We start from the raw sequence: 27888 nt of genomic DNA, 5'->3' as shown, positions 1-27888 counted from the left end.
ATCCTCCCTCTTTCTTGTTAAATCAATTAGGTCAAGCTTTGTTTTCTATGTGCTTCAAAAGTCTGTTTCCACAGACTTCTACTTAGTCTCCTTAAATACAGTAACATATCTTCCTTGCATAATTATTCCTGCCAATCTAAACGGGAAGCACAAGTGATTGCACGTTAAGATTTTGTAAATCTCTGCGATGGAGTGCTCAGTTGACAGCAACAGGAATTCTGTTTCAGGCAAGAGATTGATAATATCATTTGTATTTTAATTCTCTTCTCATTTCAAGTGAGATGGTGTGATGTCATACTGTCTCCTCCCACAGTGTAAACTAAACTCCTGTCAAAGTTTTGCTGCCTCTGTGACAGAGAACAGTTTTGCAGCTTGCATTACCTTGCATGACACCCTCAGCATCTTTAACTGTACACGTTTGGGTTTGAAAGCATGATATCAAGGCTGGTCTTTCTCCTTTTCTGTGGAAATATTGCACTAAACCTTGGAAATGCTCAGAAATTGCCAAGAGGCAAGTAGATGTGATATTTTTATACTTTATTTGAGGGTGAGGGGGGGGAATGGTTGGTCTTAATGAGACAATCTTGTTTTCAGCATGTGTGAAAGGAGAGTGAGAAAGAAATGTAATGGGGGAAAGGGCAAAAATCATGTATGAGAGAATAGCTTAAAATTATTTCTCAAAACAAAGCAAATGATTTGTAGTTTCATGATTCCAATGAGGAAATCTGTGTTGCAAACTAATGAAAACTGATTTTGCTGGCTGTTTGCACATTTACTTCTTATTCACACTGGTGATGTGACCACTAGGAAATGTGGGTGGGGTGCACCCCATCTTTGTTAGAAATCTGTTTTTCAAAGTGCTTATGTTTTCTACTGAAATGCATGTTTGGAAGAGGCAAGGGGGGTGTTACAAGAACTGTACTTGATTTCCTTCTCTATAGTCTGAAAGAAGATATGTAAAATCTAAGGCATAACCCCAATCCCTATTAATTTAATTTTATCTGTGTTGTTCAGGCAGTTGGCAAGTATTCTCTTGCTACAAAAAACATCCAGCTGTAATGTAAAATTGATACCATATTTCTAGATCAAGATCAAGAAATACTTTGCAACACCTTGGCACCAAAGCAGCATGTTTCACTACAGTTTGTGGACTTGACATTTTTCTGTTGACTTTGCTGAAATGCTTTTTAAGTACACAGTGTGCTTTGCAGATGATTCAAGAAGACAATTTATACGAGAAACATTATTTTATTTTTATTTTTAAATGTTCAGTTGCTTAGAGGAATGCTAAGTCAGAGAACAGCATCCATGAAGATGCCTGTATGACCAAGTTGAGGTCATAACAGCAATATTCTTCCACCTGCAAAATACTGAATAATCCTTCCTCTTGACTTTCCTTTTGAAATTTTGCAATTTTGGAATGCTATCCCATTTATCGTTGAATGGAAGTTGTGTTCATTATCCTTCCTGATGAAATATATTGAGTTGTTACATAGACTATATTTTTGCACTCCTCCTAGACAAGTATTCCTGTGGTGTGGGGCTATACCTCAAATTCTGAAGCATCTAAACATTAAAAAATACATGAATATAGGTTAGCAGTTAGCAGTGTCATTACACTCTGGAGTTAAATAGTATGTATTGTCTGCATTTGGAATATGGATCTTTTCCAAGGCGCAAACCTTGCAGATGGTTTTATTTGTCTTTCCTATCCATTTTTGTGGGATGATAGCCATAACTATCCTTGAGTGTAGATTTCTGGCAAGGAAAAATGCTTTACATTTTATGCTTGAGTCACTGGAGGAATATTCCCCCAGTATAGTAAAACAAAGCCACAAGTCTACCTCTCAAATTATGTCAACAGCTGAGAAACTTGTGTATTATTCTTCATTTCGTTTCAAATGACTCCCCCTTTTGCAAAAGAGTAAGTGTGAGCAGCCACTCCAACATCTATAGCTGTAACATGAGATTATTTTTTATTGTTGAACACACTGCACATTTTAAAAATATATTATTTTGCTGTGTTAACTATTCAGAAATATACTGAAGGGTTGTGTCCTTTGTCAAAACACTTCAGTTTGGCTGGAATTGCATTCTAGAAACAAGATTTGTCTCTTTGTTCCACTGTCTTGTCAAATAAAAAAGTCAAGGCACACTGAAGTGCAAACAATGCACACTTTTCTCAGTATTGTTTAATCCTGTTCCCAAGGCACACATATAAATTAAGCATAAGGACTCCCACCGAAGAGAGTGCTTTCAAGTCACTTCATAATCCCTATGAGATTCTCTTGCCAGATTTATTTCTGGGTAGACTTAACCATTCCAGTGTCTGAACTTTCCCACTCTATGGTTGTAGAATCCCAGTACTCTGTTTTCCACGCCAGGATGTGAAATCTACTTCTTCCTGGCTTTATGTCATGAAATTGGATTTCCTTTCCCTGGTACAAGCAAGGAAAGAAAATTTGCTTCCTGCAGCTGTAGGAAAATGAGCCAGTGAGACATTTGTATGCCAATTGCTTGCAGGGCCATTGGAGAAGCTGTTTGCACAAATATGCTATTCCTGAAGCTTACAACGTGAAGGTTCTACTTTCTGAGGTGCTCCCACTTCCACAGGCACCTGACTGAATATCATGATGAGAAACATCTGTTTTAAAATGTCAGTTTTGGAATTGTCAGCAGGGAAAATACTACTTTCTGTAGGAGTTCTTGGAAAGTTGGTTTGTTACTTAGAGAAATGCAGTGGAAAGAGAATTAATAACTGCACTCGTCACTGCATGAAAAAACAAGTTATGTGACTGCAAAAGCAGGTGTGCAAAGGTTAGCTCATTATGTTTGCACGTGCATGATTTTGACAGAGTATCCTAATGCCACATAACTGGTCTGTGACTTTTTGCAGTTAGAAGTCACGGTGGTTAATGCTGGTAGAAAAAATTCTTTTCTTCCACCCTCTGCCTTCACTTTAAAAATATCAAAATCACTTGTGTCTTCTGACACTTTATTTTAAAACTCTCCTGTGCACCTATGAATAGGATGGTTCTGTTAAACAAATGCTTTGTAATTTACACTGTTATTACTTACTCAGTTTCAGTCCTGCCCTTCCTTCTTCCCACAATAGCTCAGGGCAGCAAACACCAAAATGGTAAAACAGCAAAATTACAAGTAAACAAATCCATATAAAACAAGTAAAAACATTTTTTAAAAACATGTAAAATGACAAAGCCTCACAGCTTATCATTTTAAGGTTGCCAGGAACACTATTCAGCCCTCAAATGGCTGAATAAATAGGAAAGCTTAAAAATTACTACTCTCAAAGTTAATAGTGAGGAAGACAGAGGCACTTCACCAAGGAGGGCATTCCATAAATTGGAAACAACCACCAAGAAGGCCCTGTCATGTTCAGTGCCAACTGAGCAGCACCAGTTGAAATTTAAATGTTATTTTTATGCACAGGCAAGGATTTTCAATTGAAGTCACACATAGTTTAGCTGTTTATGGGTATTTTGAAGCAAGATATGACTTTCTCAGAGGAATTAAGCAACCAGATAACACAGTTACCAGTCCAGAAAAGATCTCTGCCACTGTACTAGTCAGCAAGCAAAGTGTGTGTATATGTGTGTGAGAGAAGTAGTGGGAAGGCTGTATGAGAGTCAGTGGTCAGGGGCTAGTTTGGTGTGTGTGTTAATGGCCCCACCCACCATTGGCCACACTCTGTCCATTGCCAGCCACACCCTCTCGCCACTGCATGTCACCTTCGTGGGTGAAAAGCTTGCCTAGTCCTACTTTACAATAGCTATGATCAGAGCATCTTTCACCAAGACCCTGAGCGCTTGCAGGCATCAGCGTAACTAATAAGCCTGGTGAACCACGTGGCATTGCAATCTACGAAATGTTGACTATGGTATGCCATTTATTTAGCTTTTGGGCATGCATTAGTGCCAGCTGCTCTCACTTATAGTCATGGCAGCATTCATGCTGAGCTCACCATTGGCAATGCTGGTGCTGTTGCGTAAACTTGGTAGCAGATAAGGCAAGTGCTCTGTGCACAGTGGAATGCAGGTACCTAAGTTGGGTGAAAAGAATTGATTTAGTATCTTGGTGCCACACAGGTTTAAACTGGCAGGTAGATTTTATCAGCTGTTCAGATAATTCAGGAAGAGAGTGTCGCCAATAGGAATGAGGTGTGGTTTTCTCCCTAAGCTATTTTGGGTTATGACGGAAGGGGACATATTGCTGTCATTCTGAAAACCGAGGTGACACAATCACCAGCTCTGGCCATTTTTGCAACATCCTACAGATTTTGAGGAGCAGTACTACTGTTGCTTTTAGATGTGACCATTCAAGCCTTGATGTCTGCCAGCTGGATGTGTGCATGAAGCAGAAACAGCTTGTAAATATGAAGGTGTGGTGACAAATAAAAAAATTGGAAAGGCTAGTGCTGGTTGCTGTCGTAGGATTAAATGTTGGCTGTATGGACAACAGAATAGGGGACCATGCAGGGATACTTTTTCTCTTAATTTTAAGGACAGGGTTTCCATTAGGCAAACTGTTACATCACTCTGGGTGGCAGAAACAGGGATAGTCCTTCTTAGAGCAAGACATTTTGATTGAACTGGCCTGGGATGAAACAGTTGCTTTTCCACAGCAGCTAGAAAATCTCTTTAAAAATCACTTAAAGGTTCAAAGTGAACTTTGCAACTTTAAACTAAACATAGAAGATAATTTCTCACACTTGCAGAGAAATGGCAGTGTTGCAGACACTCCCCAAGGCCACCTTACCCAAAATGCTTTGCTGTGAGGAAGGACCCTCCTTGGGAAAGCAAGGCAAAGAGGGAGGGGAAAGCAGAGAGGCAGTCAGTGTTGCCACACATTTAGCAGCAGCAAACCACTTTAAATAAGTATGGGATGTGGGGAGAGGTGCTGCAGGGGCAGTGGAGCTGCCCACCTCAGTTGGCACAATGTCCGGCATCAGCCCTGATGTCCATACTCTCCCAGCTGCCAAAGCTAGCAATAATATTAAGAACATACCATGAGCCTGCTGGATCAGGCCAGCGACCCATCTAGGCAAGCATCCTTTTGTCACAGGGCCAGACAGATGCCTGTGGGAAGCATTCAAGCAGGACATGGGCACAGCAGCACTCTGCCTACCTGCAATTTCCAGCAACTGGGAAGAATTCCTCTGGCAGTGGAGGAGGAAGATGGTCATCAGGGCTCGTAGCTACTGATAACCTTATGCTCCATGAATTACTTCTTCATGCAGCACATAGTTATAATGTGGAGCAGGCATCCACAGGAGGCAATGGTGAACCCCAACTTGAATGGCTTTAAAAGAGGATCAGAGGAATTCATAGAAGATAAGTCTATCCATGGCTCCTAGCCATGTGTCCTGAGCCCGGGGGTAACCCATGAAACGCGGTCCAGGACCAGTCCAGAATCCGAAGGTTCTGCTGGGAATCAGTCCGTCAGGGCCAAGGCAGGACAGGTACAGGATCTCAGGCAGGATCTAGCATACAGCGATATTGCTTCCGCAACCTGGGGCAGGGTCTGACAGCCTTTTATCTTCGTTGGGGTAGCGGCCGGTCCTGATCGGCCAGTGACTCACCTCCCTGTTTCGCCCAAAGGCGAGCACTCCTCCTTTGAGTACTCAGGTCTCTCCTTCTCTCAGACCTTAGTCTCTGCAGCTGGGGAGACGTCAGTGGGTTACTAGACCCAGGGGCCGCCTCAGCCTCCCCTGACCAAACCGGTAGTGGAGTAGCTGTAAGTGATGGCCCAGCTGAAGGCAATGAGGTAATCCCCACATCTGAAGCCAGGACAGGCTCAAGCCCCTGACTCGGCCCAGCTGGTGTTTGTTGCAGGGGAACCTGTGCAGACCGGGACTCTTCAGGATCAGGCCCCAGACTTGGTTCAGATGATGCCTGAGGCAAAGGATCCAGTGCAGAGCCCGAGTCCCAGGCCATAACACCATGATGGAACCTATGCTCTGCCTGCATGACCAGAGGCAGCATGCTTCTGAAAATGAGTTGCACAAAACTGCAGGGAGGTAGAGTGTTCTTGTGCTTGGGTCTAGCTTGCAGGTTTCCCACAGGAATCTGATTGGCCACTGTGAGAACTGGATGCCAGACTACCCATAGTCCTGATTCATCAGTCTCTTCTTAGGTGCTTATTCTGGAGGCAATTTTGCCCCACACCTTCTTGGCATGGAATGAGGCACCATGGGATCTTTTTTGGACAGGGGCCACCAAATTAGTGGTAAGGGAGCTAGCGTTTATATGGTCTATCTTCTCCTAAATGTGACATCTTCATCAGACACTTCATCCCCTTTGTAATTGTGGGTGTAGCTGGTTGCCTTCTGGAGGTCGTATGATTTTATAAATAAATGATTGTTGGTTTTTCCATGGTTTGGCGGCAACCATATCTTTTTGCTTTCTCCATGCTGCTTGATTCAGCTGGGATGCAATGGCATATTTCACTTGCCATTCAGTTTTGTCACTTGTTGGCAGGTAGTGTGGGCAAGTAAGAATAGGCTTTGGTGAGCACTAGGAGGCATCTCACAGAAGGTGGAGAGAAGTCTTCTCAACCTACCTCTTATTGCTGGCTGGCTTGAGGGGGGGGGGAAGAAGGGAGGCCTCTTCTCACTGAACACTAAACATTGGAGGTGAGATGGAACAGCATAAACACAAACTCAGGTTGCATTTAAAGCAGACCCACAATGTATCACCCAGCCTTATGGAGCCAGGGCAGTGTTGCCCAAGGCAGAAAATCTGGGCTTCCTTGGAGTTTCTTCCTGCTATTTATTCCTGCTGGGAAGAGTTAGATTTTGAGTCAGCCCATTGCAGATCCTTGATTAAATAAATATGATCCCTTAATTCCAATGGTTGTCTAGTGTCTTCATTCCAGGGGTGTGGTGGCAATGAAACCTTTAGCTGAATTGATACTAGAGCACTCCTTATTTATCACATTTTGATTTGATGATTCTTTATTTCATTGAGAAGGTTGATCACCTTTTGGGATTATTTTGTCAGCAAGTTCAGGTGGATCTTCTGAACTGATTATGCTTATTCTGCATTGGTGCTGAAACAATGTTGCTCTCTGAACAGTCAAAAAAGGCAGTCTAATTCTGACGCCAAAGTGCACCAGAAGGAAACTTTGTTATTACATGTTCCCCAGTGTATTGAAACATTACTGTGAATAGTTTGAAATAAAAACAAATGCTCCAGTTTTTCCATAGTGCCTCATATTCTTATTAGCCTTCAGGCTGTTCTTACAAGGGTACCTCCCAGAACTGTATTCAATAAGGCAAGACTAACTCATCCAACCCCAAATACTTCCTGGGTTTGAGGGGACAAGTCAGCAAAGAACGGTAGATCAGATGGCAGATTTAGCTTTACCTGACTACAATGACAAAAGAGTTCCAGGCTTCTTGAATTAAGTCTCAAACAGTATGCTGATTATATGCGACTCTGTAAAATAAAAACATTCGCTTATTGACAGAAATATAGTGAAACAGAAAACACTTGGCATGATATGGAACTTGGTACACATTGCAGAGTAAATACTATGCAGCTAAAAAAGAATCTGTGATATAGAAACAAGACCAAACAAGTTGGGTCTTAGAGTCTGTTTTAGATGCTTTATTGTGCAGCAGACTATTGCTCTGTTCCCCATTTCCTGGAGCTTATTTTGTAAAGCTGGTGAACTTTACCAGGTAAAGAAAACATAATGCTTTTGCTTTTATGGACGGCGTAGCAAAAGATGAGTTTACAGATATTCATTCTCTAGTGTATTGTGGATGTTGTGTGTGGTGGAATGAGCCAAGATGCTGTCTGGAAGTGCAGTGGAAGGCAGTCATGTTAGAACTGGAACCCATAGGCAACAAAATGTAGGTCAACTTTTTTCTTACTCTCCCCAAGGACAAGAACCAGCCAGCATTTTAGAATTAACACCAGATGACTAGCCTATTCCTTTTCTCTTTTGTTTGCCATAACCTTCCATTTTCATAGCTATTCCACATACCCCTTTCTAGCATGGCAAGAAATCTATATTGGTGTTAACAAATGCTCTTAAACGTGTATCATCTTAACCCTTTTCACCATTTTGCAGTGTAAACAAAAATGTGTGTGAAGGTGCAGCAGACTCCAACATATGCGCCTTCAGTCTGAAGAACCTCCCTATTCAAGAACCCTGTAAATGCAGGTTCCCAAAGTGAGAGCCCAGTATGCGTGTATGGAGATGTCTTGTTAAATGGTACAATCAGTGGGTTGTATCCAATGTTGCCATTCCACTCACACAACAGATTTCCACTTGCCCAATGGAACTTCCCCCTCTCATTGCACACAAATGAAGGTAATGGATGGTTGGTGAAGGACCCTGTGTGAAAGGCAGGGAAGGGAAGCTCCTGGGAGAGAGCTGGGAGGGTTCACCTTTTTCTGTGTGGGAAAAATCTACTTGAGAGAGGACTCTGTTTTTTATTGAAATATACTATGAAAAGTCTTAATAAAATCTTATTTTTTACAAAGGAACTCCCCCCCCATATCCCCTGTCCTGTGCAGGCCCTCATGGATCCTCAAAATCTGCCCCAGAGGGTTAGGAAGACCCTCCAGAGCAGCTTTGGAGGCAACATGATGAAAAGAAGGGAAAGTTCTGCTGCACAAGTTGAATGACATTTGCACAGCACTGGACAAAATCCTGTGAATATGCATAAGGGAGACACAGTTATGAAGTTGCCTTCATTACAGGCATCTTCATTGTTGTTTTTGTTTAGTCGTTTAGTCGTGTCCGACTCTTCATGACCACATGGACCAGAGCATCTTCATTGTACCCATGGATAAATGATGAGAAATTACCTTGTGGTGAAAATAAACCTAACTGATGCAATGATTAACTTTGATTTTAGCAGAAGGAGCAAGGTGAATGGTGTGAAATAATCAAGATAAATAGGAGAAAGGTCAGAATGGATTACCTATGACTTTCTCAGTGAAATTACCAAGTCTAATGCTATCCAACAGTATTTCAGTTTACTAACTGGGATATTGATGGTGCACTAGAAAATACTCTCAGGCTGAGGTGTGTTTTGTTTTCCCCTTTTGAAAGTTCAGCCTTTGCCCCAGTCGCTAACCCTAGAAGATGCACTTCTGTGCCAATGCCTGGCAGCCCTGTGCCACCCACTGTTCTCCATTACAAATCACTTGTTATTTGGCTCTTTCAAAGAGTATAGTTAGCTGTAATCATTTCTACATTTGATCATCTGTGTTGCATTAGGTAACACTTGCCCTTAACCTCAACATGTGCTTTCATTTATTTTTGTCAAACAATGTAATTTCTTACAGTGTATTCTGTGGCAGCTGATAACTTTGACTTTTTACATTTTTTTTTTTTTTGCTAAAGGTTTTCTGGCTTCCACGTAATATTTATAATAATTGGCTGTAAGCCATACATGATCCTATAAAATTGCAGCACAACTGTATTCTAAACACCAGCCCCAGCAGTACAAAAGTCATACAGAATTCCATGGATTTGCCATTTACTGATTTGAGGAGAGACTTTTAAAGCAATGTCAGCTTCCTGAAAATGGGCATTAGAGTTAGGAACATAGGAAGCTGATACAATCAAATGTAATATAATAAATCAAGGAAGCAATACAAATGCAATTAAAAATCATACAGCACCTAGCACAGCACAATGCAACCATACAGCAGGCAGAAAAATTATATTAAGTAGTCCTCCAAGACCATCAGCAATTTTCAAGCGTCCTTGCGTGGGGGCAATTTTGGGAGCCAGTGTCCTCAGTCAACCTGAAAATGCTGGGAACTGCTGACATGCAAAGCTGAGCTGCAGCCCTTTCTGTTAAAATTACCTTGATTATTAGTTCCATGGCAACTGAAAGAACAATCCTATATAAGCTTACATAGAAGTAAGTCCTACTGTATTAAGTGTGGCTTCCTTGCAGCTAAGCATGCATAGGATTTTACCCTTAGACACAACATTTGAAATGAAATGTCATATCTTTGAAATGAAATCATTGCTTATTTCTGAACTGCCTACTTTCCATTTCCATTTTCAATTTTAATATATGTGCTAGTTTTGCAAATTATTTGTTGAAGGTGAACTGCAAGTGCTCTTCGATGTGACACTATACTTTCATTAATACTGCAGTTGAGTTGGTGCCGAAGTCCATGTTACGTTCATTTATCGGAACACAAGGACTGTTATTCTGAGCCTGAGGTAATCTAGCTGAGGATTTTCTTTCTGGCTAAGGATAGCACTAGATGTTTCAGAGTAGTCACATGATGAAGGAATGATTTATCCCCTCTTGTATGTGCTCCGTGAAGTATTTATTTAAACTTGTCCTGTGACTGAATGCTGAACTTGAGAAAATGGCTAAGAGCACAAGTAAGAACCTTTTCCAGCAAGGTTTCAGTAAGAAAGTGCTGAAACTTCTCTTGTTAAAGGTATTCCAGACGCTGCCAAGTTGAATTTGAAGAAGCTTGCTAGATCAGACCAAATGTCCATCACCTCAAGCATCCTGCTCTCCACATGGGGCAGCCAGATGCCTCCAAGAAGCCCACAAGCAGGGCATAAGCTACCCACTCTGCAGCTGCTTCCACCAACTTGTGGGCATAACTCATTATGACTGATTGTCATTCAGGAACCCATTAACCAAATATTTGGGTAACCCTCCTCTAAAGCTATCCATGTTGTTAGCTGTCACCATATTTTGTGGCAGCAAAATCCATAAATTATGAGTTTCTTTGTCTAGTCTGAATCTGCTAGCAATAAATTTCATTGAATGACAGGGAATTTCTAGTGTTACACTCCACCAGCTTTTGTGCCCTCTTTCCTGTGTGTCTCCAATTAAAATCGCCCACACAAAATTACAGTAAGCAAATGCAGCGCCATAAACACATGTCCATAATTGCTCTTACCAGAGATCTCTATAAACTTGCATGCCACATAATTGTGACATGCAGTGACGTGACTTTGGGCAGGGCAAGGATAGTTTAGGACAAAGGCAGTTTGGATTTGATATCCTACTTTATCAATACCCGAAGGCGTCTCAAAGCGGCTAACATACTCCTTTCCCTTCCTCCCTTCCCACAACAAACACTCTGTGAGGTGAGTGGGGCTGAGAGACTTCAGAGAAGTGTGACTAGCCCAAGGTCACCCAGCAGCTGCATGTGGAGGAGCGGGGACACAAACCCGGTTCACTAGATTACGAGTCCACCGCTCTGAACCACTACACCACACTGGCTCTTGCATCCTTTGCAGGGAACCCTTGAGTCCTTCCCTTATCAAGCAGAATTAGGCCCTTTAGTGTAATGCTCTTATAGTTTTGGAGTGGCAAGTGAGACAAATGCAGGCAGCTCTGCACCACTTGCTCTGCTTTATTTAAGACGATTTCCACCCTCCTCTTTCCTACAGTCACAGGACTCAGGGCAGCTTGCAGCAACTTACAAATCAATAAAAGAATCTTCAAAATAATCATCATCAGTTTTCTATTTTTATAAAACCCCACTCTACTTGCCCTACAAGTCCAGATGCTTGCAAGTCCATGCAGCCCTTGCTCTGCAGCAGTCTTTCAGGCAGCAGATCATTATAAGGGCCTAGGCAGGGGCAGGCCTGAGGCAAACTAAGACAGTTGCCTCTAGTAGCAGAAGCTGGGAATGGAGAATTGGTGCTATCAGGCCTTTGCACACTTCCCTCACTATCTGGCCAGCTGCTGATGCTCCTGCCACCTACACACCCATCCTGTGAAACTCCTGTTCAGTATGGGAAACTCCAGTGCACCTGACCAATCGCCATTCCTAGTTCTGAGGAAGGACCCTGTTATGTACTGAGTTGAATAGGATCCAAAGGGCAGCAGTCTGATTGGTCCTAGAACAATAGGATTCAGAACGCAGCAGTTTGATTGGTCCTAGAACAATAGGGTCCAGAATGCAGCAGTCTGATTGGTCCTAGAACAATGCAGCAGTATGATTGGTCCGCAGGAGCCACCCAATCCAGCTCCAGGTGGAAGTGAATCCACAACCTGATTGGCCTACAGGAGAATTGCAGAATTAGCCAATCACATGCAGCCCATTGTGTAAATAATGTATATAAAGCAGATATTTGGGGAAAACTTTCATTCCTCACTACTATGAGCTGAATAAAGAGCATGAAATCCACACTCGATTCCGAGTATATTTCAGACCCCATTCATTGGAGTGAGGGATGGGTTCTGCTCCTCCTACAGCTGCTCCCACACTCCTCCGCCTCCTGTAATAGTTGTTTTGCTTTTGGTACCATGGCAACCCTGCCAACATAAGCTCTCTTCTCTCCTCCTGAGAAGGGGGTCCAGATTGCCCAGGAGGAGACATGTCTCTGCTGCTTTGCTGCAACAACTTGAAACACCTTTTTACAAAAAAAATTCTAGCTACAGCAACAAAGCAACGGCAGGTCACATAATCTTGTTGGCTGCCTCACCGACACAGAACACTGCTGGTGTGGCCACCATGTTAGCAGCAGCAAAATGGTTCATTGTAAAGTAGGATCAGGGTGGTGAGGGACAAGGGTAGCAGCACGAAGTGGTTAGAGACCATGAAGGACAAGCTTTTCCATCTACTCTGCCTCCATCTCTCTGCCTTGGATTCTTCATTGCTGCAGGGAAGAAGCTGTGTTGTGATGATCAAAGGCATCACCTCTGCAACGATGCCTTTCAGAGAGCAATTCCTTCAGCAATCCCTTGATGGGGCTTAGCACAATCTTGCCAATTTAGCTGCAGTAGTGTCAGCCTTCTTTTGCTCCAGGACAGTTTAAGCGATGTCTTGGCATGCGGCTGTAATTCAGTTTTGGTAACGCTACTATTACTATAGCAACAAGATAAGAAGTTAGCACTGAAGCTGTTCCTTCCTAGCACATAGAGCCTGGCTTTGGATATGGAAAAATGTAACTATTTGTTGCTGTGTTAGCTTAGGGAAATCTCTCTTATTATGTGTATTCAGTACATTCCGTCATCCACTTTTTTGTTATTACACAAGACTGCTCCTTTTTGCGGATAAAAGGAAATTGTGGTTAGTACCAAAACACACACACAAAACTGAGAATTCCTAGAAATGTGTCTTCTCTTTTTGAAGTCATTTACACATGTGCTGGAAAAGTTTTGTTTATTCCATGCCTCATTTCAAGCCTGAAATTAGCAATTAATAAGCACATCTTTGTAAAATACTAGCTAGTAAGTATTTGGGGGAAATGCTGGCAAGGATCAGCAAGCCAAAATAAATCCAGGGAAGACAGGTGAGTGCATCTGTTTGGGAGAAACTGCCTCCTCAAAACAGGGTCACACTTTCCATTAAAGAGCAGGTTGGAGGTGGGATGTGCACCTAGATTTGGATTGCTTCTGTGTGTCCTGATGACAACTGTGTCAGAAGTACATTTTATCAACTCTGCCTTATAGGCCACTTGCTAGGATTGCCATATTTTGAAGAGCTAAAAAGAGAACACATGCTGACTTCTACTTTTAACTATGATCGCTATGACGACTGATTTTAAATACCCCTACTTTAATAATAATAATAATAATAATAATAATAATAATAATAATAATAATATAGTAAAAATCCAAATACAAATTAATTGTAAGTTATATTTCTGTTTTATTGATCCCGTATAATTTCAACATTTTGTAAACTGTTTTTGAGAGGTTGTGTACTTGAAAAATGATGCGTCACGTCAATGCTTAAAAGTAAATCGTGACATAAACTACAGTCATACCTCGTGTTGCGTTAGGTTCATGTTGCGTCTTTTCGGCTTGCGAACGCAGCAAACCTGGAAGTGTATACTTCCGGGTTTTGCCGCAAGCACATACACAGAAGCATTCTGCGTGCTTCGCACATGCGCAGAAGCGCTCTATCGCACTCCACGCTTGCGCAGAAGTGCCGCTCTAGTTGCAGACTTTTCGGGGTGCAAACGGCACCCCGGAACTGATCGTGCCCGCAACTAGAGGTACCACTGTATTGTTGTGTAGAGCCCCCTTTATCTAATGCATGAGGTGTTATCCCCAACTGACAGATTATACTCACATATGTGAGTACAGTCAAAAGAAGGATGGTGGGGAAACATGGTTGGAAAATGAGTCCACCAGACTCTGTTGTTTTTGCTGACTCATACTAGCACAACTACCCCTTTGGAATTCATTGTATTCAGTAAAAGTAGCGCTCTACATATTGTGTGAAGTTTTGCTGAGATTTATTTTATCTTCACCACTGGTGCAATTTATTTAAAACAGTAAGTTCCTTACAGCAAACATAAGAGGCAAACAGCAAATTTTGTAAATGGTGAATTGATAGTGAAGGACTGTTGGCTCTGCCAAAGACAGAGTCCATGATTGTTCAGCAACTGCTGTCTGGATCCAATTCCAATATTTTATCACACTTGCTCCAGTGCTAGTGTAGCACCCTGCTTGTGGTTAACGCTTAGCTGGAATGAAATATTCAACGCAGCAATAGAGAAATTAAAATAATAATTTATTTGTCAGACAAATAAATGATAGGCACAGTGGTATATGGTTACCAAAGCTCTGCCCGCTCCAACCCTGATGGCCAGCACTTATATTTCCTCAACCCAGCCCCCTTGCTCCTCCTTTGGCTGCCTCTGTCCAATCAGCCTGGTTGAAATTCCTATTGGCTGTTTGCTAGAACCAATCATAAAAGATACACCCATTTCCTATTACCTTTTATGGGAGACGAAGAGCTATATTTCCTTCTATCCATAAATGGCAGACATTTGCCTCAACAAGGCACCTTAATTACCAGATCACCTTTTGCCCTTGTTGCCCCTGCATTCCAAAACAAATGGCTAAAACAGATGGCTCGTGGTATTAAGTTCTATCTAAACAGAGATCTTACTATTTAAAGGTAAAGGTAAAGGTACCCCTGCCCATACGGGCCAGTCTTGACAGACTCTGGGGTTGTGCGCCCATCTCACTCAAGAGGCCAGGGGCCAGCGCTGTCCGGAGACACTTCCGGGTCACGTGGCCAGCGTGACATCGCTGCTCTGGCGAGCCAGAGCCGCACACGGAAACGCCGTTTACCTTCCCGCTGGTAAGCGGTCCCTATTTATCTACTTGCACCCGGAGGTGCTTTCGAACTGCTAGGTTGGCAGGCGCTGGGACCGAGCAGCGGGAGCGCACTCCGCCGCAGGGATTCGAACCGCCGACCTTTCGATCGGCAAGTCCTAGGCGCTGAGGCTTTAACCCACAGCGCCACCTGCGTCCCCTATCTTACTATTTACTAACTCTTAATTATTGTTTTTGCAGCTTGATTGTATTCTGTAATATGTAGGGTCAGTGTAACCTTTGCTCCCAGCCTGTATTTCCCTTTTACAACCTTGAGAAACCTGTCTCCTGCTACTACTATAAATCGGGGGGGGGGGCTTGTCCAGGAGGATAAACAACTGCCAAAGTCCTTAGCCAGCTGGTTTTTTGCCTGGCATGAAACATTTGCAAATCTTTAAGCTCATTTTAAAATATAGGCCTTGATCAGATGCCTCACTAGAACTGAACAGTTGCTTCCTTGGCCTTAGGTTTCTTGTTTATACAGTTTATTTACAACTATTCATATCCTGGTGTTTCTCCCTTAGGATTTTAGAACATTGAAACACTGTAAGATATATGTAAACAATAGACTTTTCACTTCTACTCAGGCCTGGAGCTGAGGAATGGGCTGTAACTCAGTGCAAGATCTATATGCTAAAAGTCCCAAATTCAGTACTTGACATTTCCAGGTAAGGCTAGGGAAAACCTGTGTAAAACTGTGGAGAGCTGCTGGTCTTTCCTTCCTTCTTTTCATTCTCTCTGTTGAGGGAATGGAGGAGAAATTTGCTCGGTCCACATCTGGCTTAATTCATTATTCACCAGTCCCTCATTTCTGTGCAGATTGTTCAGTGTTTCTGTCAGTCAGATTAGGCACGTTACTGAATTTTGCAAGGCAGTTTTGGTTAAAAATATATGTGCACAAAATGTGTATTTTAGAGCAGTGGTTCCCAACCTTCCCCCCCACTTCATTGACCACTTGAAAATTGCTCAGGCCCTTGGCAGACCACTTAATGATTTTTCTGCCTGTCGTAGCAATTTTAATGCTCTGCGCTAGATGCTGTATGACTTTTAGTTGCAGTTCTTTTACTGCTTGTGTACTGCATTCCATAGTGTTACAATTTGAATTCCAATTTTTAATACAATAGAATACAAGAAATAAAGGAAGCAATAAAAGTGTGGTTAAAAATCAATAAGAAATTTAGTGCAATAGTTGTGCCATTTCACTACTTCAACCACAAATCCACAAACATGCAATGGTAATCGTAAGGTAAAGGACCCCTGGATGGTTAAGTCCAGTCGAATTCACTTGCAGGCCAAAGGAGCCGGCATCTGTCCACAGATGGCTTTCCGGGTCATGTGACCAGCATGACTAAACCACTTCTGGTGCAATGGAACACAGTGATAGAAGCCAGAGCTCATGGAAATGCCATTTACCTTCCCGCCACAGCGGTACCTATTTATCTACTTGCGCTGGCGTGCTTTCGAACTACTAGGTTGGTAGGAGCTGGGACAGAGCAATGGGAGCTCACCCCACCACGCGTATTTGAACCACCAACCTTCCGATCAGCAACCCCAAGAGGCTCAGTGGTTTAGACCACAGCGCCACCGGCTTGTGCAATGCAGAGGATCACATGAGTGAAGCTCATGAATCACCTGTGGTCCAAACAACAGGAACCTCTACTTACAGAAAGGCATACAAAAGCACATATTTCAATGTATATACAATGTGTATAATTTAAACACATATTTTTATGAGTTTAAAAAGAAAATTTGCAAAAACAGGCCTATGATTCAGTGCCTATGATGCTGTTATGAGACGGAAATAGGCTGATCCATCCATTGTTTTCCCTGCTGTCACAATGTAGATGGTAAACTTGTCAGGGCAGAGATATTTCTTTATCTTCTTTTTCTTTAAAGCTCTGTGTGCATGTTGAATAGTGCTACATAAGTAATAATAATAACCTTTTATCTTGCCATCTGGTCTTTTCTATGGCTAATGGCTGAAAACCTGTCTTTCTCCCCCTGCCCCATTTAACTCCACTTAAAGCGAGATTTGTTCATACTTGATTATTTCCTGCTGCTAGATCCAACCTGCATATTGTATGTGAATTGGAAAAATATTTTTCTCTCTAAGTATGAAAGAAAACATTGTCACTGAAACAATTAACTTTGTTTCTCCAGAACGCTGTGTTAATTCCTTTCTTCAGTTATACAGTAATAGTACTTCAGGTTTACTTAATTCTTGCCTACAATAGTTTCTTGGTATTGCAGGGTTTTGATGTGTGTAAATTTCACAGGAATAGATTAGAATACGTAGAAGAACAAAATCGTCAACTCTCATTGTCTTACCTGCAATTTATCTAAGAGGCCAGGTCATCAGTATTCTGGGACTCATTTTCTCTTATGCAAGATGGAATAAATTCTTCCAGCTGTTAGAATCATAAGTATTTCAAGCCAACACTTATAGAACACAAATGGATGCAGCACATGTAATTCATGTGTGAGTAGATTCAGTTTAATGGAGAGACAGATTAAGTTTAATTTATTTTGAAGTTACCCTTGGAACTACAGGGTAAAAATAAAATAAAATTTATATTCATAGGACCGTAGATGTACAAACATTCCACTAGTGTACTTACTACAACCTGAGAGATGTAAGTAAAAAACAGATTGCTACTTTCATTTCAATATTATTTCATTTGTGGGTTATTATGATAGAACTGATAAATCAACCAAGCAGAAGTAACTTGTATTTTGCCAATTTTGAGATTTCACCAAGAACAAATTCGAAATGAAGATCTTTCACATAGAGCTAAGAAGTGTAATTGCTTTATCAGAAAAAAACTGATTTAAAAGTAGGACACAATGTCTCAATGGAGGATATGACACATCACCCATATTAGTGTCATCATGCTTGGGGTTTTTGTGTGTGTGTTTTGAAATGTAGCAAAAAGAAGTAATATAACTCAAATTGCTGCTGGGATTTGACCTTATTCCAGTAAACGTGCAACCTGTGCTTGTAGTCAGAACAGCAGAAAATTCCTAGACATTTCGGAAGGCAATAAATTTTAATAGCTACAATCTCTTTGCTTTCCTCTCATTTTCCAGCTACTGTACAAGTTTCCAAACCATGAATCTTGATAAAGCGGGGGTGGGGGGTGAATGACGGGCAGATATGGATAAGCATTGCTTGTCTCTTGCCAGGTATCAAACAAATTCTTGAACAAGTATGAGCCCCAATGAAGGACGAATGAGAATGAAATGTCAAAACCCCCAGAAAAGATAAATTACCAAGAAATATCTCCTTTGTGGTCAGAAATAAGTAGTCATAATGCTTTCCAAAGAAGCATCCCAGAGGCAAGCATTGTCAGCCAGGCATCTTTTCTTTAAAACCTTCATGTCAGCTTATTGCCAGATGAACCTGGGGAACAACGATGAGTAGTTAGTGGGAGTAGAGGTAGCAGACTGGGAGGAGGAGGAGTCGGAAGCCGAAGAAGTAATGGGGTTTAGTGAGCAGGAAGAGGCTGTGGCAGAGGCAGAGATCAGGCAGGCTGCTGAAGAAGCCTGGGGGCCTATCCCTACTGCTGCGATCAGCTTCTCTCCCTCCTGGACTCCCAGAACATGTAGAGAAATGAAGAGGGTGGAGTAATGAGAGGCAAGACAATGAAGCCTTAGGCTGCTGAGGAAGGAACCAGGGCAGGAGTCTTAGAAAGCAATGGGAAGGTGGGGACCTTCAGTCCTCACAACTGCCTCATTGAGGGCAAGACCTACTAGGAAGAGTTGCTGTGATCACCTGCACTGTTTTTCGGTTCTTTGAATAAAGAGTAAACTTCACCAACACCAGTGGGTTTTTTTTATTGCTGACCTTTTCCTGGCTGTGGCTCCTGACAATTACTCATGTAGACTTGCCCCTGGATTAATCAGACATTTAAGAATGGCACCAGGTGAACCTAGTTCTCTCAGATGAGCTGGTTTGATCGGTTTAGAAATGTCATTTTTAAAGAGAGAATTCCAGGGTGGAATCAGAATCTGAAACTGGTATCAAATCTGTGGATATAATCCTGGAGATTTAGGACAGGCAAATGGTAGTAAAAGTACGTAGTAGACAGAGTTAATTTATGGGATTTGCTTCCAGAAGGATATGGTGATGTCCACCAACATAGATAGCCTAATCCTCCACAAATTTCTCCTTTAAAAGCTATCTATGACCACTGGTCAAGATGGCTACATATAACCTGCAAGATCAGATGGACCATGCTCTGGATACCAGTTCCTAGAAAGAACAGCATTAGAAGGCTATTGCCCTCTCATTCTGCTTACAGGCTTTCTAGAGATACCTGGTTAATCACTGTAGGTCTGATCCAGGAGGTCTTCTATGACTTAAGGTATGGTAAATATCAGTTTAGTTTCTTGGGCAGCAACTCTTAATTATGTCCAAAAATAGATATGCATAGCACAAATACTCAACCCATACTACAAGATGATTCAGCTAAAACAACAACACAAAGTTGGAACTGGACCTAAAGTTGTTTACCTAAGAGCTCTCATGCAAAGCTTTAGGTGGAGCTGCTTCAAACCACATATGCTGTTACTTAATTGTTCGTTGTTATTATTATGAAATTCAGAGTTGTGGAAGTGTAATTTATTGCGACAGTGCTTGGGGATAGAAATCCTATAGAACTTAAAGGAAAGAAATTGGAAGAAAGGCTCCATTATGTTCTGGAAAACACTTTTTGAAAGTGTGTGTACTTTCTAATATCATATGGCCAAAGTCTGCTTTCTAACTTAGTGAGCAGTATATACAGGATCTCTCCTTTGAAATCATCCAATTTACTTTGAACCTATACCAAAGAGAGAGAACATTGCCTTTCAAATGTACTATGCCATGGATTCTAAAAACCGAGCTAAATTTAAACTAATGGAAATGAGATCGGTGAATAAGAGTTTAATCTTGAATTCAAGCAAAGAGATTTCCATGCAAGGTTTTTCCACCTTCATGAAACTTATGCTAAGTGTTTCTGTTTAAAACCACCCAAGGCCCAATCCTCTCTTGTGCTCCTCTGTATTAATCCCTTGTGTCAAGGACAAAGATTTTCTGGCACGTTGTGTTAACTAATACCACATGTTCCAACTCCTTAGAGAGAATGTATCTGTAGCACTTGTTTTTAATGTTGGGAACTTTACATGCTGTTCGTTTTGTTTAACAAAAAAGAACAACATTGCATGCAGAGGGTAAAACTGTGCTGTTAAACTTCTGTATCCTGTATGTGAAATGGATGCCATGTGCCAAAATAATGTGCCAAAACTGGTGTTAGTGGATGAGGCCACTAGGCAGGAGCAAGCTGCTGCTGTTCATGGTAGAATTTAAACGAGGACCCCCAAAATAAACACTCTGCTTAATTTGAACTATTTTTACATCTGATCACTGTTTGTAAAAGAGCGAAACTGCTGTGAATATGGCGCCATGGATTGTCCTACCAGAGACACTAACTGACAGGTTCCTTTGCCCACTTTTTAAAACCCTGGCTGCTCTTTAATGCATGCAAAACTGGCAACATCTTGTACCTGAGATTGTGGTATACTCAAACTCATAAGCAGAGCTGGCCTTCAGGCAGCTTTCTCAGGTGGCAGAGGGTAGGAGGGAGGCAGGTAGTCGTGGTGGGGTGCTGGAGGTCAAAGTTGTGTGTGTCAAGAGGTCCATGCTGCACTCACTAGCCTGGTGCCCTGGAGGCAGCTAGTTCCAAAGTGAGGTTCAACTGTTGGCTTTGGTTGCCCTGATGGATGACTGTTACAGGGAGCAGGACAAGTTGGGGAAGTGGCAATCCCAAACATCTGGAGGACCCCAGGTTGAAGAAGACTGTTTTAACAAAAGGTGGGAAATGTGTGGATTGTGTCTATCTATAATTGTGTCTCTAGGTAGCACTGAACTTACTGTATTTGGATGGAGTTGGGCGTTTCCTGCTGTTGCTCTGCATTTTTTGTTTAAGACAGCCAAACACATTCTTGTCTAGCTTCCTACTGGTGTGCCCTAAGCCTTCCACAACAGAAGACTCGGACTACATGCAGCAGCCAATGAACTAAATTAGCTATCATTGCCATAGAGGCATTTCTCCCCACACCCCTATTGCTCGTACTGAAGTCAAGCAGAAAGAAAGTGATACTTTGGGCCCAAAAATGTTTGCGTGCTTCTTGTTCTTTAGAGCATATTGTGGAAAAGCCATGGCAAAGACACCACTCTATATTATTACAAATATACTAGCCCATAATACTACTGAAGAAGTATCTGAAGAAGTGTGCATGCACACGAAAGCTCATACCAAGAACTGACTTAGTTGGTCTTTAAGGTGCTACTGGAAGGAATTTTTTTTGTTTTTTCATAATACTACTATAATTAAAAAGCTGGAAATGGCAAATGGCAGGAGCAGTTTCCTCTTTGACTGTGGCAACAAGAGGAGTCCTCCAGCAACAAGGAGGCACAGGTATTGTGGCTTCTGTTTGCTGGACTTGTTCCACAGCTGTTGTCTCTGCTTGTGGCTCTATGGGTATATACTTATCATTGTAAACAAAGCTCATAGGATAATATCAGATAAGAGAAGGAATGGTGTGTGAGGTAGAAAAGAATGCCACACACGCATTCCCAGTATGCACTTTGGTGATGTGTATCTGCAAAAATGCAGATATGTTTTGAAAGATTTTAAGAGAAGAGAGCTCTTGCATCAGTTTATAACATTAGGTTTGCAGCTTGGTTGCTAGATTCCAAGTTGGAACAGGATCAGTTTTCCATCACCTAGGTAAACAATCCTTAAATAAATTCTAACAGTGCTAGTAATATAAAGTTACCCGCCATGTAGAAAACATGGAAATAGTTAGCCTGAAGACTTGCTTTCTGCTATAGACTATGCCTCCCTTTATCCATTTAATTGTGTTCTTGCAGTCCAGAAAGTAATGAACCAATTTCAGGGTATAGTTGAATGAAGCCACCAACCTGTCTTTTCCCAGCATTTGATTGGCTGCAAGAATGGAGTTCTTCAGTTGGATCCTGGGTTCTCATCCTAATATTCAGAAAATTGCCGGTGCTAGCTTAATTACTGTAACTATCCTATACTGAGGTTTCAAGTAAGTGAAATTTACTGTAGTTCGTTAAATTGAATCCAGATTTATAAAATGCCTTATGTTTTCAGTTACATATAAAACGAGAAAAAATGGCACAATTCAGGCTGTTAGTATCCATAATTAGATAACTATTTGTCATCCATGTTTCAGTGATGAGGTATGTTCTAATTATAGCAAATAAGTCTTCAGCAGTTGTTAATATCTATTTAAATACAAGGCCAAAAATGTCAAATGGGGAATTGTACGCAGACTATTAATATTTTATTTACTAATGGATTTTGAGCCTGCCTTTCAAGGCATAATGGTCCTAAGGTGGCTCACAAAATTAAAGCAGCATAAAACAATGAAATGCTCAATAACTCCATCAAAATCTAAACTCTAAAAACAACAGCAATTTAAAAACTCAACATGCCACATGTCGTTCTTTCAAAAAGAAGACAGAAATAAAAGCCTCTTTCAGAGTTTACTTAAAGGCCAACGCAGAATGGGCCATGCATTCCTTTCTAGGGTAAAAAATCCTTACATGTGGGAGCACCATCAAAAAGACTCTGGAAGCCACCCACATAATGGACCTAACTGTTGTGCTGGAGAAAAAAGCCCAGGAGGCTGGATTTGAGACCTGGGCTAACTCATATGTACAGTGCATGGGAATCCTTCAGATAACCTGCTGTCAAACTGCCAAGGGCTTAAGACCAACACTTAAAAATGGGAATGGAAATAAATAGGCAGTTATTGCAGGTGGTAGGGTGGCCAATTTAACATTTCCAAAAAAAGAGGAAAACATCACCAGAAAAAGGACATTTGCATAAAATGCACATATTCTAATACATATGCACAGATGCAAATCTAGAAATAATTATGATAGAAGAACAATACCAGGGAAGGCTGTGACCAGGTGACCTGTATGCATGCTCAATCTGCTCTCCATGTGCCATCTGCAGATAAGCAACAACAAATCTACTTCTTAGGATTCTTTATCTTTAAAACAGACTTGGACCAAGCCACCCTTCAAATAGCATAAACGTAGCAAGTGCAATCTGTACTACTTGACGTTCCTGAACCATCTTTAAAGACAACCCTGTGTAGAACACATTACAATATTTCAGTCTGGATGTGATAGGAGCATGTGTAACTGAGGCCAGGGCTACAACTGGTGAAACCACCACCCCACTGCATGGCTATAATATCTGAAGAGCGCTACTAATTCTGTACTGTGCTACCAGGATTATGATTCAGTTTGTTTGCCTTCATCCATCCCAAAACTGTCTCGAAACACCTGTTAGGAATTTCCACTGCCTCTCTGAAATGAGCTGATGGGAAAGAGAGAATGAGCTATATATTCCAGAATAATCTCAAGTAGACTTTTAGCTGGTTCATGAAAATGTTAAAAAGCATAGAGGCTATGAGGTGGAACTGAGGTCCTGCAGCACTTCTTTCTAGGTTTATCTCTCCTGAAAGAACCAGTCACCACAACACCTCCAAGTGTCATCTTGGAGAGAGACTCCAGAAGTAAACCATGGTTAATGGTTTCAAAAGCCACTGAGAAGCTATTAGAACCCAACAAGGTTGCACTTCCCCTAACATGGATGGTCCACGCCAGTAGTTTCTGTCTCAAAACCAGAGCAAAAGCTAGGTTCATCTTCTCCCCGGTTCTGAATCAGATGCTCTGCCATCTCCCCTGAAAAACAGGTGTTTGAAGAAGTCCATTTTTGAACCTCACAAGACTGAGTCTGATATCTCAGTGTTCAGTAGACATATCTAGACCCTTTCTCTCCTATTTGGTAAGTTCAGGGTTTTAGGTTTTTGGTTTTAACTTGAAATGTAGGGTTGTGTCCTGGATACACTTGTGAGATTTCATTGTAGCAGCTCTGTTTTTAAAGGAGATTACAAACTAAGAGAAAGCCAAACTGTGGAGTTAAACCGCCTCACTTTGCTCAGTCTGTTAAACATTTACTGATTTGGTGTGTGGTGTTAATTTCTTTCATACTCGGCTGTACAATAGGGATCTTCAGAGAAAGACAGAAGAGGAAAAATGCAGAAAGCCCCCAAATCTTAACTACAACATGAACTTTAAGATGCTAATTTCAGCTATGATCATGGGAATTGTACAGATGGACTGAAAGTGATATACAAAGTGCAGATGTCCCTTTTGTTCATCTGGCTCTTCGCTGACGAAGTAGTCACAGCTGGACAAAATTCCCCAATAATTTCTTTTCAGTGATTGCAGGCCAGCCCCATTAAAATGAGTGGGAGTTTTGCCATTGACCTCAATAAGATGTGGATTGAACTTTGCATGTTTTTGAAGAAATGTCTTGGCAATAATATTTTTTTCCAGCGGGTGATCAGCTACTTGATTTCACATTCAGGTGCAAAGGAAATGCAGGCAGGCCTAGGATAATATAAAGCTGAGCACATAGTCTGGATTGAGTTAATTGGAACTTCAACTCAAAGAACAAAACAGCTTATAGTATATTATTATTAATTAATGAAGGTATTAATAATAATTTTATTACTATAAATTACCTTGGTCCTCCTGATGGACAAGGGGCAGCAAACAGAATGAGTCCTGCTAAGACTGAGATTCTGCAGGCAGGCACTTCCCAGATGTAGGGGTTAGGGAATTCACTAGTTCCGGATAGGGTTGCACACCCCTTGAAACATACGTTGTGTAGTTTGGGAGTGCTCCTAGATCAATCTCTGTCACCGGGGGCTCTGGTGACATCTGTCACAATGAACACCTATTATCAGTTTAGGATGACACGCCAGCTATACCCTTTCCTTGACAAGGATAGCTTAGCCATTGTGATTCATGCATTGGACAATTCTGCCCGTGAAACCACACCCTACAGAATATTGTAGGGCAGTGACCCCAAACACATTTTCTGCTGTTGCCCCTCTATTGTAGAATGCCCTTCTCTATCATTCAGAAACCATCATTTGCTTCAGATGCCTTGGGAAGACTTATCTTTTGGCCCAGGCTTACCCTGACCCATAAGATTCGACCCTGTTTTGCATGTTTGGATCCTCTCAGTTTGTTTTATTTGTTTTATTTGTTTTTATATGCTTTTTATGGGTATTTAGACCGCTGTTTTATTGGTGCAAATTAGGTGAGTTCATTTTTAAATGTGAACTGAATTGGAAGTTGTACGTGTAGACCACCTGGTTACAGTCTCCCGCACTATGTTTTTGCATTTATATTTAAATTGCCATTGTTTCTTAGTTTGCATCCATACATCTACATTATGCAATCAGTGCCCTTTTTCTGGTGAAGCATTTTCCTCTTTTCGGCAATAAAAAATAAGTGACCAGCCTATAAAGAACGAAAATTATTCTTTAGCAGAAGTCCTGCTTCAATACCATGTTCAACTGATTTAAAGTGGTTAAGTAATGACTTAGACCTGTACCAGATTTGTCCACTGGAGTTTTTTTTAAATAAAAATAAAAATAAACATTAACCAGCTAGTATGAATTAGTTATTTATCTCTGGGTCATCTTGACATAACTGTAAAGTTCAAAAGCAGAAGTCTGAGGAAAGCATGGAATCTGACATAATTTAAGACACAATATTTGGGGACATGCCAGAAGTGGAACCAAATGCCTTATACAGTATCCTTAGAAAGCTTTCTATTGACTCTGTGACTGTGTGCCTGAAAGTGGAGAAGGTGCCAGTAAAATCCTAATACAGCAAAATTATCACCTTTTAAAAGTAGGCTGTAAGACCTAAAGTTATTGCTACCTTAGAAATGTTTTTAGCCCTTCTTCAAGGTAAAGCAGGTTATTCCAATTGGTACCTTAATCAATTTACTTATTCAAAATATTTATAACTCTCCCTTCATCAAAACTAACAACTAGGGCAGGGTATAGCATGCTACAACTACAGTGGATGGAGCTTTAAAGGGAAACCATGTGAAGCTGTGAGAGAAGAAAGAAATGAGGAAATAGAATGACCAGTGAGCAAAAGCAGAGCTAAACTGGGAGCTGTCCGACTTTCCAGTCAGAAGCCAGGAAGTTTTGCAGTAGGAGGGAAAAGCCACTGGTGAGCACTGTCCTTGGCTGGAGGACTATTAAAAGGCTGGAAAGGGCAGAGAGTGTGTCTGTTCTTATTTAAAGTACAACTCAGATGAAGACTAAGGAGTTCTAGAATGGAAGGAGAACTAAGCAAATGATGCAAACTCACCTGGCAGAGAAAGTGCTTTAGTGGGGCCTTCCTATACTTACCTGTGCCCTGATGTCCCCAAAAAAGAGAGACTTGCAAAAGAAGGAAGAGTGGAACACGCCAGTCTCTTACATTTCACTGAACATTGCAGGTGGTTGGGTTGCCTTTACGCTCTTTTTGGGAGCATCCTTGGAGCTTCTGACTGGCCAGATGTGGAAACAGAATGCTGGATTAGACTCCTGGCTCTGACCCAGATGTTCTCTGATTTGTCCTTGTTCCCTAAGGAATTTTCTGCTGTAGCTCTTCAGATTGCAGGTGTGCAGCTGTTATATTTTTGAATGATTCTATGTTAAAAAATAAAATTTAAAAATCTCTCTGCTTTATAATAAATTTAGCATATTGGGAAGAGAGTTACACCAAACCTCTCTCTCAGATGTATTATTGACTTTACTACATGTAGGGAATTTTTACTTGGGATAGTAGTCAAAATTTAACCCCTCCTGTGTAATATGAAGTGCTGCATTGCAGAATCCTGCTACTTCAATGCAGCACTTCATTTTTGCTGTATTCACCCCATAGTTTATTCCATTTCCCCGTTTCCTAACAGTTAATATCTGCATTATATGTGAGCTTTCACATGATGTAAAAACTGCTTTCAGAAAACTAAAGGACTACATAACATGTTTAAGTCTGGTATCCCTTTTATTTGATTCCAGATAAAAATCTGTTTGCGCCTTAAAATAAGGTGCACATTTATAATGTGTATGCTACACATGTCAAAGAAAACGCATAATGAAGAGTTGAGCTGAACAATGAGGGCACACTGGCTTGGACTTGGCATTTAAGGATTTCAGTGTGATGACTATACCGCTGTTGGCAAGCACAGTGACATTTTGACATAGATTGAATTATACCTGTTTTATGACAAGAGCATTTTCTAGACGAGTAACTGTGACTACCTGTCATTTTGTTAATAGCAAGCAGACTCCAATGATTTGTAGGGTGTATGTGACAGCATATTTTAATTAGCATGACTGTTTATGTAAGCACTAGCTAAGATGGGGTAATGTTACTAAGAATTACAGCATTGGCTCTGGACAGGGTAATGTGTCAGGATGAGGAATCTGGTCACTGTAATGCTATTGTGGTTGTTTATCAGTCCGGTTTTGATGCCACAAAGCCACTGTTGCAGTAGTGAAAATATAGCATACTAACACTGTTTGAAACCCACTGGTATTTTGTTTTACTATACTTTGCATTTTGTTAAATATACAGTTTCATTGGGTTTGTTTTTACTGACCATACATCACTTCAAGCACCCAAATGGTGGGAAATATGACTGATAAGTGGATATATAGCAAAGAACTCAGAGAAAAACTGGCAAAGCTTAAAAACTATCAAGATCAGGCTATGGCTAACACTTAACTACAGTTGACAAACACAATGGAATGACCGCTCCCCACATCAAATGGGGGGGCTTTGCGCAGCCCCCCGGATCCCATGCGGCTCCAGGTAGTTCGGGCTGGCTTTGCCCTCCCCAGGCTGGATACCTGGA

General features: G+C 41.4%; 1 protein-coding gene across 37 annotated transcripts in view; it reads left to right on the top strand.

Moving 5' to 3' along the window:
- Positions 1-325: 325 nt before the first annotated feature.
- The window catches only part of ABI3BP (ABI family member 3 binding protein), a 134920-nt gene continuing 107357 nt past the window's right edge, over positions 326-27888 (top strand). For 29 of the 37 annotated variants that reach the window (XM_079974330.1, XM_079974298.1, XM_079974314.1 and 26 more), the window contains exon 1: positions 326-511. In XM_079974330.1, the coding sequence (XP_079830456.1) occupies positions 433-511 (79 nt within the window). In that variant the 5' untranslated portion in view covers positions 326-432. The remainder of the gene's footprint in view (positions 512-27888) is intronic. The other 8 variants (XM_079974324.1, XM_079974323.1, XM_079974322.1 and 5 more) reach the window with 1 other exon arrangement.

The sequence above is a fragment of the Podarcis cretensis genome (assembly GCF_951804945.1).
Source record: "Podarcis cretensis genome assembly, chromosome: 4".
Taxonomy (NCBI): domain Eukaryota; kingdom Metazoa; phylum Chordata; class Lepidosauria; order Squamata; family Lacertidae; genus Podarcis; species Podarcis cretensis.
Note: the sequence above shows the minus strand (reverse complement) of the source record. Positions and strands in the feature narration are given on the sequence as shown.